The sequence below is a fragment of the Entelurus aequoreus genome, linkage group LG06 (genome assembly GCF_033978785.1).
Source record: "Entelurus aequoreus isolate RoL-2023_Sb linkage group LG06, RoL_Eaeq_v1.1, whole genome shotgun sequence".
In the NCBI taxonomy this organism is placed as follows: domain Eukaryota; kingdom Metazoa; phylum Chordata; class Actinopteri; order Syngnathiformes; family Syngnathidae; genus Entelurus; species Entelurus aequoreus.
In genome coordinates this window covers 56397408-56410383 of record NC_084736.1, presented here as the reverse complement: position 1 = coordinate 56410383, position 12976 = coordinate 56397408, and the positions used below count along the sequence as shown (strand labels likewise).

General features: G+C 39.6%; 1 protein-coding gene across 3 annotated transcripts in view; it reads right to left on the bottom strand.

The window, feature by feature from the left end:
• zfr (zinc finger RNA binding protein) overlaps positions 1-12976 on the bottom strand; it is a 42829-nt gene that overhangs the window by 18079 nt on the left and 11774 nt on the right. For 2 of the 3 annotated variants that reach the window (XM_062051031.1, XM_062051033.1), the window contains exons 4-12: positions 11281-11422; positions 8005-8223; positions 7599-7837; positions 5868-6074; positions 3404-3719; positions 2064-2242; positions 1868-1987; positions 1253-1398; positions 778-931 (exon numbers count right to left, since the gene is read on the bottom strand). In XM_062051031.1, coding sequence (XP_061907015.1) covers positions 778-931; positions 1253-1398; positions 1868-1987; positions 2064-2242; positions 3404-3719; positions 5868-6074; positions 7599-7837; positions 8005-8223; positions 11281-11422 — 1722 coding nt within the window. The remainder of the gene's footprint in view (positions 1-777; positions 932-1252; positions 1399-1867; positions 1988-2063; positions 2243-3403; positions 3720-5867; positions 6075-7598; positions 7838-8004; positions 8224-11280; positions 11423-12976) is intronic. The other variant, XM_062051032.1, reaches the window with a different exon arrangement.

The following is a 12976-nucleotide window of genomic DNA, read 5'->3' as shown; positions in this document are numbered from 1 at the left end:
GGACACCATACCCACCAGAAATAATAATAATTAAGTAGAAACCAATGTTTGAACCAATAAAAACTTAGCCATTCAAAACAGATAAAATACTAAGACTAATACTATCAGCATTACATAAAAAACATGAAAATTAGTGGTTTTCTAACAGTCTGTCTAAATAGATTTTTTTTTTTTAAATACATTTTGTCAACATTTTTCAGTGTGTGCATAGGTACTGTCAAGCACATTCAATACTGATGAAAACGGTGATAATTTTGGTCACAAAAACTGATGAATTGTTCATATCAGTACATCCCCAGTATGGAGATACAGTTCGCTACCAGCCCCAGCTGGAAAACCAAAAATAAATACAGTGTCAGCCAGTGGGGGTCAGCTTTTGCAATCGACATTGGCCAATCAAATGCTTTTTCAAGGAAATCGCCCAATACTGATCGATCGACACATCTCCAGTCTAACATGCACACGCACATGTTTGGAGCAAATGATTTTGACGGCATATATTCACATGAAAGGAATGTGCCAAACACACAAAAATACATATTGAACTGAGTGTGTGTGTAGTGGGCATAAGAATGAGCAGAATGACCAATCATAAGTGAAAAATGAGGACGTGTAATTTATCTAATACACTAATTAGCCGAAAGAAAATGATACCGAGATGATCCAATATCACATTTTATGCCACAATTGGCCGATTTTATCAGACAACCCTTACTATAACCCAACGTCTGTTTAAACCAGCAATACCAACCACTTCAAAACAATACAAGGCCTTACCCCATGACCCTGAGGTTGTAATCCTGGAATGCCAGGGCGAACTCCGAGTAGACCTGGAGGACCAGGTTGGTACCCTCCATCTGGTCCACGACGTCGCTCATCCCAATGATGTTCTTCCTCCATACGTCTCCAGTACATGTCCTCCTCATATCGTCTGAAAATATGTGGCAGCTGAACCTAACTTGCTGCAGTTGTACTGACAATACTATCAGTGTTCCCACTATCAGTCACAATGTTGTCAAATGTGTAATCTACACATTTTAATTTGTTGGTGCCCATCAATACCTAAAGTCTGCAGAATGTGCATGCCAAAATAATAAGGTAAATTAGCATTGTACTTTTATCAAATACATGATTTTGCTGTCTTCAACCACAGTAGGACTGGGGTGTTTTTCCTTTAAACCAAGGAGAACTACTTCTTGTGTCCTGTATACTAAATCTTCTTGCCACTGACAAGTCATCACAACAACCATACCGCATTCCCATTCTCCAGCGTTCCTCTTCCTCTCGTCTTCTCCAGTACTCCTCTTTTTGCATCTGTTTCCTCATCTTCTCTTCTTGAATCTTCCGTGCTCGGATGCTTGGCTTCACTTCTACCTGCAGGTCTGGGTTCACCTTTTTCTACATTTTTAAACCAAGAAAAAAAGCAAATGAAACGTTCAGAGTTGTAGTGGGTTTGAATCTGGCATGGAAGTGTCAACTGATTTCATAACTTGTCAGCAACCAAAACAGGGCTTTATTTCGGAAATATACTGTTATTATTTTCACCTTAACCCCTCCTTAAAACATTTACGTTAGATTGTATTAAATGCACATTCTTAGACTAGTAGAGTATAGATTGGAAGAAGATCCCTTTGTATTAAAGTTGGGGGTCGAATATGTTCACTAGTTAGAAGATTGGGCCTCAACCATTTCTTAATAGCATATTTCAAAATGAATAGAACTTAGGAATGGCATACAAATTAAACTAGGGCTTACTTAACACACCAAGCCCATATGGCAAACATATTTTAAACTAATACCCAAGTCTAAAAAAAATTTAAATTTTGGATTGGGCCCCTTTAGGAAATTCCAATGCAAAACAACGAACCTTGTATTGCAGGCGATGTCTACGTCCCTTGAGGTGCATTTCCTTTGCATTGGGGTCATTGAAACTACATTCACAGAGCTTGCAATGGAAACGGATGACTTTGCCTTCATCGTTTCGGACCTAGAAATTAGTTGCACGTCTTGAAATAGCCGCTGTCATTCAGTCTCAACTAAAAATAGTTCATTCCGAGACTGACCTCTTCAACATAGTCATGGCCAACAGGCTGGACGTCACTCTGCAGTGCAGCCAGTGCGGATGTTGTCAGAGAATCTGAAACTTCTGTTTTTGAATCTGAAGCACCGGAGGTCGGCATAATCTTGGTCAGCTCAGCTTTTCCCTCTTCAGACTTTGATGTAATATGCAGTTTATTTCCACCTGCATGCAAAACATGTCAATGTTATTTCAAGTTATACAATAACACAATTAGTCACAAATAGCGTCACGATACATAAATACAATGCATAACCACAACCTCTACACTAGAGGTGTCCAAAGTGCTGCCCTCGGGTAGATTTCAGCCTGCAGCCCATTTTTTGTTGGCCCGCGACAGATAGTATAAATAAAATAAATTAATTATCGAGAGGTTAGTAGTGCTGTCAAACAATTATTTTTTAAATCAGACTAATTACACTATTCAATTTGGATTAATAATGATTAATCGCAAATATTCATTAGTAGTCTATTACCCACTTGTATAACTTAAATTAACTTCGAAATTTCCATTTGAAAAAAATTTCAAATGTGTGGTCACAAATTCCATTTTATTGTTAGAATAGATTCGAAGGTAAAGGAGCAAATTAAATTGCGTGATTAATATGTGTATACACGTGATTAATTCACTATTTTTGTGATAAATTGCACAACTCATTTTTGACAGCCTTAATCATTAGCTTTTACAGTTATTTCCTTGGTCACCTGTAACACAAAGCTAACGTGGATGTTTTGTCCAGCTAGCTTAGCATATATTGACGTACATTGGTATGCTTTTAGCATCTTTAAACATACAAAATGTATCAAAATGGCCCCCAAAACATTCAATTTTTCTGAATGTGGCCCTCGCTGTAAAAAGTTGGAAACCCCTGACCTACACTGCAATAATTTTTACTAGATTGTCTTAATTTTGAATTAATTAAAAATATTTATTGAATTCATTTTTGTCAAGCCCCTTGATGTACCCTGGATCTCACCGGTTAATCGGGAAATGCTCCAGCTCACTTGTGACCTTCATGAGGATGGGCAGTACATAAAACTGGTGGATATATGTTGAATTTGCTTTACACAACAGTTCTATTGGGACAATTTTTAATGTCATGTGCATTGGACGATGAATGGCTGGGGTAATGGTGTCTCTTTGCTAAACTAAGATTACCTCTCATGTATTTGGAAAAAGGCAGCAAATTCTTTTAAAAATTGGAAGACCAAGAATTACCATATAAGGCATTTCCTCTGCTTCTATTTCAAACTAATTGGAAGATACTGTTATTTGTTATAGACCTACCTCAAAAAAGCAGAGAGGCTTTTAGTTATAGTACTAACCAACAAAATTGATCTTGGGTGTGTTGATTTTCTTCCCAGGTGTGGTAGAGTTGGCAGTGGAAAAATTGCTGGCTAACAGGTTCTTGACACCCATTGCACCATTGCTGACTAGGCTGACAGGTTTTAGGTAGGGGGTGCTGGATGTAGCAGGGGACGAGGAGGAAGCCACACCCAGAGAGCTGCTGCCTGAGGAGTTGTTCAAGGTAGATGTGATGCTTTTGTTGGGGACAGCCGTGCCGGAGGATGAGCTCTGGGTCACCATGCTGGGTTCAGTCGAGGGAATGGGCTTGCCAAGTTTGGTATGAAGCTTCACCACCTGCAGAAATATATGTTTAAAAACCCTCATTAAAGTAGAGCAACAAGATCAATCAATAGATCAACATCTTTCATTTGAATACAGCCAACACACATGAAATTTAAGAAGAGATGAACTAAGGAGACCTTTGCCTACTTCAAGACATTAAAGAGTAAATGTTCAGCTTTGACAAGTATCAATATAAGACTATAGTTATGTTTGTGGGTGTTGGATAGTAATGCATCAGTCAGACATATTTAAAGTCCTGTTTACACTGCAGGTCAATTCCAGTTTTTTTGCCCATATGTGACCTGTTTCGGATTTTTTCATGTCAATGTGGCCTCTTTCAGATGTGGAAATAAATCGGATATATACGCGATGCGTACACTCCGTTCGCATTCATCCTACCACAATGTCAATGAAAAGCGATAAGCGGCATAGTTATTTCGCCAAAATAGACAGTTATAAAATAAATAGTTGACAATGGAGCAGCAAACAGGTGAAAATAAAATGTTTTACGAACTCACGTGAAACTTCCACCACTCCTGTCTGCCCACAGACAAAGCGAATTATCCCGTAAAACTCAACCAGCCAAAATACTTCCTTCTTAATTTTCTACGTGCAATAATTTGGTTTAAAATGTTGACTTTGATTGCAAAAAATCCTTAACCTGACTCTCGCCAGATCCTGGTCGTTCGCTGAGCTCCACACATTGATCTGGGAGTTCTCAATAGGAGACGTATTTCAGAAGGCGGGTCCTTGTAAAAAAATAATTGTATGTGATTGGATAAACTACTTGTCCGTTATCTTGAATGACGTGCTACTTCAACCACTCACATGGAAATCAACCCGTGACGCTGTTGAGAGGGACGATGGGAAATCCAAACCCGAACGGAAGAAGAGCCAAAACATCCTTGCCCCAATAAATGCCTTCAAAACCGTACTCTGCTCATCTTTTATATAGTTAATATTCAATCAATGTCGCAAAACAGTTGCTTTAGCAGAATCATTGTCAGCACACGACACCTCGCTCCGTGCCGCCATTGTTGTTTGAATCAAACAGTCCCTTCGGCACTACGTCAAATCTATGAAATCCCGCCCGGCGATCCTGATCGGTTTGCAATGCCTTCGAGCCCAGACCCTTGTGTTGAGCTCAGCGAACTACATGGGTCTGGCGAGAGTCAGGTTAAAAAATCCTTGAAATTGCCACAAATGTGCCAGTACCGAGCCAGAGCTATTTCAACTTCCATAAACACTGCAGCACGTGAGACGTCAAGTCCGCATGCAAATCAGATGGCATTCACATTAGAAATCGCATTTTTATGGTAAAGTGAACGGCCACCAAAAAAATTGGATTTGATAAAAAAATCTGAATTGGACATCCGAGCCTGGAGTGTGAACATAGCCTAATACTTGGTGCCTCTAATTAAATATATGAGAGGAGTAAACCTTCAGGAAAAAAGCAGTCTTCATCACTGCCAAAGACTACAACAATGCTCTGGCATCTTTACTCAAATACAATCTTCCGTCAACTGAACTCTAGTTTGAGGACATCTCATTTTTCATCCAAAAAGCTTCTTCAGTTCTACATTATAAGTGTCAACTTTCCTGACATCCATGCTCCAAAGAGTAAATGGTAAAATGGTAAATGGGTTATACTTGTATAGCGCTTTTCTACCTCCAAGGTACTCGCTTTGACACTATTTCCACATTCACACACACATTCACACACTGATGGCGTGAGCTGCCATGCAAGGCCCTAACCATGACCCATCAGGAGCAAGGGCGAAGTGTCTTGTTCAAGGACACAACGGACGTGACGAGGTTGGCAGAAGGTGTTGATTGAACCAGGAACCCTCAGGTTGCTGGCACGGCCACTCTCCCAACTGCGCCACGCCGTCCCGAGTAGCCACTAACAAGTTGTTTTGTTGCCGACCAGGCAGACGATCGTTCACCAGTCACACCTGGCCAAAGCACCAAAAACAACCCAATAGTGACCACCTCCAGGGGAAACACCTTCTAGAGGTATTAACAAGCAAACTCCACACTTAAAATTTACAACTGATGACTTACTTTGAAAAAAAGGTGAAATGTCCTTTCAGAAGTAATAATAATAATAATAAAGTATGTGCGGGTTAATCTCATATGATGATCTATGCATAACCATACCTTCTGATGTTTGGCTCCACGGATATGGGCAGCATATGCATCTGCACCAGTGCATGAAACATCACAAAGCTCACAGCGAAGTTGATTTTGAGAACTTCGAGCCAATGACCCAGCACCACTACCACTGCTGCTGTTACTGTTCTGTGAAACCTTCAGAGCCGCTTCTTTCTTCTTGTGCTTCTGGCCTTCCAAGTGCTCCTTGTATGTCTAAAGCACAAATTGATAAACACATTCACCATTAGTATTATTTGACGCTCCTGACTTAGTGTCACTGCTAAAAAAAAGGTAGCTGAAATGTAGGGATGGGTACCAAATCTGGCGTTTTTTGGCACTGACCGAATCCCACTAGTCGTAGCAGACACCAATTCAAGAAAAATCCAACAGTGCCACGTTACGGTACTTTGGTTGCGGCCGGTTGTCGATTTAGCCGGCTCTTCGCACTTGATCACTCCAGCAGCCCTGAGAGCGGACTGGGCCAAACTACTTCTATGTAATGTTGCAATTTTCAATGCCAACAAACTAAGTGATTCAAAAACGGGCCGCTCTCAGGAGCTTACTGATTTCCAGCGTGGAACTGTCATAGGATGCCACCTGTGCAACAAATCCAGTCGTGAAATTTCCTCGCTCCTAAATATTCCAAAGTCAACCGTCTGCTTTATTATAAGAAAATGGAAAAGTTTGGGAACAACTCAGCCACCAAGTGGTAGGCCACGTAAACTGACAGAGAGGGGTCAGTGGATGCTGAAGCGCAAAGTGCAAAGAGGTCGCCAACTTTCTGCACAGTCAGTTGCTACAGAGCTCCAAACTTCATGTGACCTTCTAATTAGCCCACGTACAGTACGCATAGAGCTTCATGGAATAGGTTTCCATGGCCAAGCAGCTGCATCTAAGCCATACATCACCAAGTCCAATGCAAAGCGTCGGATGCAGTGGTGTAAAGCACGTCGCCACTGGACTCTAGAGCAGTGGAGACGCCTTCTCTGGAGTGATGAATCCAACTTTTCCATCTGGCAATCTGATGGGACGATTCTGGGTTTGGAGGTTGTCAGGAGAATGGTACATTTCGGACTGCATTGTGCCGAGTGTGAAATTTGGTGGAGGAGGAATTATGGTGTGGGCTTGTGTTTCAGAATTTGGGCTTGGCCCCTTTGAACTTTTAATGCTCCAGGATACCAAAACATTTTGGACAATTCCATGCCCCCAACCTTGTGGTAACAGTTTGGAGCAGGCCCCTACCTCTTCCAACATGACTGTGCACCAGTGTACAAAGCAAGGTCCATAAAGACATGGATGACAGAGTCTGGTGTGGATGAACTTAACTGCCCTGCACAGAGTCCTGACCTGAACCCGATAGAACACCTTTGGGATGAATTAGAACGGAGACTGAGAGCCAGGCCTTCTGGACCAACATCAGTGTGTGACTTCACCAATGCGCTTTTGGAAGAATGGTCAAAAATTTCGCAACCTTGTGGACAGCCTTCCCAGAAGAGTTGAAGCTGTAATAGCTGCAAAAGGTGGACCGACATCATATTGAACCCTATGGGTTAGGAATGGTATGGCACTTCAAGTTCATATGTGAGTCAAGGCAGGTGGCGGAACACTTTTGGCAATATAGTGTATGTGAACAGTACCCATCCCTACTGAAATGGGAGGTGAGAAATGTATTCACTTTTGTGGTATACTGTTACCAAATGCATGTTGAATAATTAGACAGTATACAATTGAACTCACCTGAGGCCCCGCACAGCTGATCTTACAGACATCACAATAGTGGATCTGGGGAGGTTTTGGTGGCTGCTTGGGTCGGACCTGCTTATTCTGAAAGGGAGGTTTCTTAGTGAAAGTGTTCCCTGTCCATGCTGCAGTAGCAGCCGCAGCAGCCACTGCGTGCTTCTGGTGCTGCTGCTGTTGCTGGTAGTAACTTGAGGCTGCTGAATATACTGCAGCTTCATATCCTGAATAAGAGGTTCCTGGAAAAAGATGATTTTACAGTTGTAATTAGTCATTTGGGACAGAACTTTGCCACATTGTACAAGGTATGGTGCATTGTCTTTCGGTCCTCTGGCAGAAAAACCGAAAGACAAAGAAAACCTCAAAATAAACACGATAGAAGTATCAATTTGGAGTATGAACCTACCAGAGTAGGTGACAGCATTTGTGCTGTAAGTTGGACTCTGCGAATATGTGGGGACCACAGACGCTGCAGCAGCCACAGGCTGGACAGTCGAGGTCACAGGATAAATGGAGAATGACGATGTAGCAGGACTTGGAGCAGCTGGCTTTATCACGGTCACCTGACGGGTCTGCTGAGTCTGGGTATACGATGTTACCCCCTGACTATATCCTGTTTTGGGGGCTGAAAAACAAATTGTGGACATTGGAGGATATACAGTACATACTGTACTTCATATATGAAGACCGATTGTATACTAATTTATGCTTTCCTCTCATTCACATAGTCAAAACTATACATGGAGGGTAGAATAAACTCACTACTATTTAGTCGAAAAGCTTAACACCTCAAAATGTCTAAATATATTTATTTTGTGTTAGATCACAACATAAGTCATGTTAGGTGTTTAAAATTAGAACAGGTAATCTTTTAGTGAATAAAAAGCCTTTACAATTCTCTGCACAGGGCAGCAACAGCATTAATTAACAGAGACTTCATTATTGCGAGCAAAAATTGACTCGCAGGGGAGGGAATGTGGCAAAGGGTTTAACTTTCTGGAATGGAGTGTGAGTGTGTTTCCGCCACTCCAAAACTGTAAACCCAGGACCATTCTGCTTAATAGTTAAATTTTGGTCTTCTCTGGACTTAACATACTTTTATCCAGAAAACATTTGGTGATGATTTCCAAGCAGAGCCTTATTTTCTTTGGGAAAATAACCCTGGAGTGTTTGAAGTTAATGGTGGTTCCACGGTTGTTCTTGAACAGCTAACTAATTTCCTTTCATCTGGAGAGTGACAGTCAAATCTTCAACCAGACGTTGACTTAGTGCTGACACATCCAAACAACTTTGGCTCCAAAATACATTCTTAACTTGTGTAGAAGTAAAATTTAATTCTCATTCTTTTGCTCCGTGCACGGCCATCTTTTAGCAACGCATAGATGCATGGTATTTGACGTCGACGTGTTAATGTCACTGATGACATCGACCAAGTCGACAAATTGTCACAGCCCTAATCCTTGTCAAGTTGACATTCTACAACCTTCAGCACCACTTTTACAGTAAATCATTGAGATGAATGTATGTAAACATTCATGCCTTTATGTATACATTCAAACTAGGGCTGTGAATCTTTGGGTGTCCCACGATTCGATTCAATATCGACTCTTGGGGTCACGATTCGATTCGAAATCCTTTTTTTTTTCAATTCAACATGATTCTCGATTCAAAAACTATTTTTTTCCCGATTCAAAACGATTCTCTATTCCAGGGGTCACCAACTTTTTTGAAACCAAGAGCTACTTCTTGGGTACTGATTAATGCGAAGGGCTACCAGTTTGATACACACTTAAATAAATAGCCAGAAATAGCCAATTTGCTGAATTTACCTTTAACTCTATGTTATTATTAACAATTAATGATATTTATCGTTGTGGAAACACTGATCATCTTAATGATTTCTCACAATAAATATATATAGAAACAGATAAATATCAATATGCAACACTTTATTTTTATATTTTCTCTAAGTGCACATTTTTCAAATTGAACATTTTCAAATGATCACTTCTAAGACAGTCTTGTGAAATCACAATATCCCATTTGAACTAGCTAGCCACTAACATTTTTTAACAAATCATGAATTACTTTGCACCATGTTTGTACAAATAATAACTCATGTAAAATACAAAAGTCAACTCTCAAATTTTTAAATAAATCATGTCACACTTTGAACTGGACACCAAATCTGTTATCTGTTTCTTTGTCAGTTAGTGGGAAGCCTGGCATTGCATGCTGTTAACTAGTGTGTTGTACTCTGGTGTGTAACTTGACACTGCAACTCTGAGTGAGTCTTGCAGATGTGCATCTGTGAGGCGTGTTCTGTGTTTGTTCTTGATGAAGTTCATGTCAGAAAAGGCTGATTCACAAAGATAAGTTGAACCAAACAGGCTTGCAACCTTCATAGCTGCTGCGCATACACCACTGTACTTTTCTATGTCAACAAGGCACCAAAAGTTTGGTGCAGCCTGGTGGGCTTTGAGGTGGAGGTCATTTTGCAGTGTTACAATTTCAATCTCCACCTGTTCAGCATCCAGGCTGAATGTTGCACTTAACTGCTCAGCAATGCATGATATGTCCACGTTCATGAAAGGATTAGAAATGAACGACACACATGGCTCAAGCTGATCCAGGTCACAAAACCTGTTCTCAAACTCTTGCCCAACTCTGTTTATGACCTGAGAGTACTTTTCTGCAACTTTGTCAAAAGCCTCAGATGCAGAAGCATTGTCTTTCAGCACCATCTGCACAGAGGGAAAGTGCAGCACTTTTTTCTCTGTAAATGCCAGCTCACTGGTAAGTGCTGCTATTTGAGCTATTTTTAGAACAGGCCAGCGGGCGACTCATCTGGTCCTTACGGGCTACCTGGTTCCCGCAGGCACCGTGTTGGTGACCCCTGCTCTATTCATTCAATACATAGGATTTCAGCAGGATCTACCCCAGTCTGCTGACATGCAAGCAGAGTAGTAGATTTTTGTAAAAAGCTTTTATAATTGTAAAGGACAATGTTTTATCACCTGATTACAAAAATGTAAATTTGTTTTAACTATTAAATGAACCAAAAATATGACTTATTTTATCTTTGTGAAAATATTGGACACAGTGTGTTGTCAAGCTTATGAGATGCAAGTGTAAGCCACTGTGACACTTGTTAATTTTTTTTTTTTTAATAAATGTCTAATGATTATGTCAATGAGGGATTTTTAATCACTGCTTTGTTGAAATTGTAACTAATATTGATACTGTTGTTGATCATATTCATTTTTGTTTCACTACTTTTTGTTTGTTCTGTGTCATGTTTGTGTCTCCTCTCAATTGCTCTGTTTATTGCAGATCTGAGTGTTGCTGGGTCGGGTTTGGTTTTGGAATTGGATTGCATTGTTATGGTATTGCTGTGTATTGTTTTGTTGGATTGATTAATTAAAAAAAAAAAATTAAATAAATAAAAAATAAAAAATTTTAAAAATGAGAATCGATTCTGAATCGCACAACGTGAGAATCGCAATTCGAATTCGAATCGATTTTTCCCCACACCCCTACATTCAACCCTGTGTGTGTAGATTAAAGAACATTTTAAATAAACTCCTTTATTTTCAAAAAACAATAGCTGTAAAATCAATACAACAGAGAAAAGCAACGGTTCAAAACAAATTAAAGATGATTGTGATGACTTGTACAGTACCTGTTTGATAGTAGGACTCGGCTACTGTGGGTTGGGGCTGAGCAGCAGCAGCCACAGCTGCGTTTGCAGTTGGCTGCTGGTAGTACTGCTTGCTGTCATATGCTACTGCAGTAGCTGAGGAGCGCACATAGGAGTAGGAATCCTGAAAACAAAACTATATTGGTCAGATTCCTACTGCTTAATTTCCCTTATCGATACACAGGACACAAATGAATGGAGGTGTTAAAATACATATAATTTTAGATGCACGTGACGAATAATATAGATTAACAAACCTCTAAAAATAGATGATTTACCATAAGATAAAGCCTTAAAACACAACCACAGCTGCCTAGACAGTTTTAAAAACATATAACAGACTTGTTAGCCAACATGGCGGCATCTGAGAAGTTGGCTGGAATGATTTTAAAAAGGCAGACTTTTAAACCCACAGAACACATTTTAGTTTCAATAAGTTCAATGCAAAGGATTTTGTATGAACAACTATTTATTTTTTCTAATTACAATCATGATTGTAAAAAATGGTTTGATAATTTAATTGTAGCACCGTGAATAATTGAATAGTGAGGTTCCTAAGATGGCAGACACCTATAGTAATTATTGCATTCTTACCAGAGTGTAAAGCTGGCCAGTTAAATTTTTTCCTCCAAACACCAAGTTGTTTTTTTTAATGATTAATTAATATTGAGAATCACATATTCAGTAAGTGTTTCAGCACATTTACATGCAACACTCTGCCATAAGACACTAGAATACACAAGTATTATGTTTATTTTTATAATCTACAGTGGATAAGTGACAGATATCATTTGAACTGAATTGAATCATTAGTTGAATTGTATGACACATCCATGTTGAGGTTGAAATGTAACATGTAAATTAGTCAAATGTGGTTTATGTGGTTAGTTGACAAAATTGATCAAATGCTAAACTAACCCTTTTTTTCAGTGAGACAATCAACCTCATGTATTCTGTTTAGTCTGTTCGTATGATCACCCTCACTAAAAGATGCTGCGATTGCTTAGCTGTTACAGACTTGAAGTTGGCGTGTTTAACCGCTAGAGGGTGCTGTTATTCTACAATTTGATATTTATACACGCATAGAAGTCACAACATTTGTATATAACTGTTACAATCAACAGCAAGTGTGTCTTATATTTATTTTCTGTCTCTGCACCAACAAGTTGGAACCAAGGTAGTTTAAAAAAATACAAGCTGGAAATCACTCCTAAATTATTCAACACATTGTAGTTAGCGCCTTGAAATAGGTAAACAAACAATAAAAACTCATTTGATTCTCTTTCTTAGCAAAAAATGCACTTCAATAAACATTGAACATCTTGAAGTGCATTTTTTAATCATAGTTGGAAAAACTGGTCTGGTGTTTTTTTTTTGTTGCCATCCCTTTCAACCAATGCGGCATACTTGCTCGTTGGTCCATGTTGACATGCACATCTCTATAATACTCCCACACTACAATCATCTTTTTCCCTCCTAATTATTGTTACTTTGCAGTGCTTCTCACTAGCAAGTTGCCATTAGCAAGGCTCTCTGTCCGTGTGTTGTAGGAAAATTTATATTTTAGTAATATTTTGTGGAAAAATAATTTTAGTAATTTTAGTCTAAGTAACCATATGTCCCTTTGCTACATTCCTTGTGCCCTGTAGGGATCTCTCTGCTTGGTTCCTCTTACATA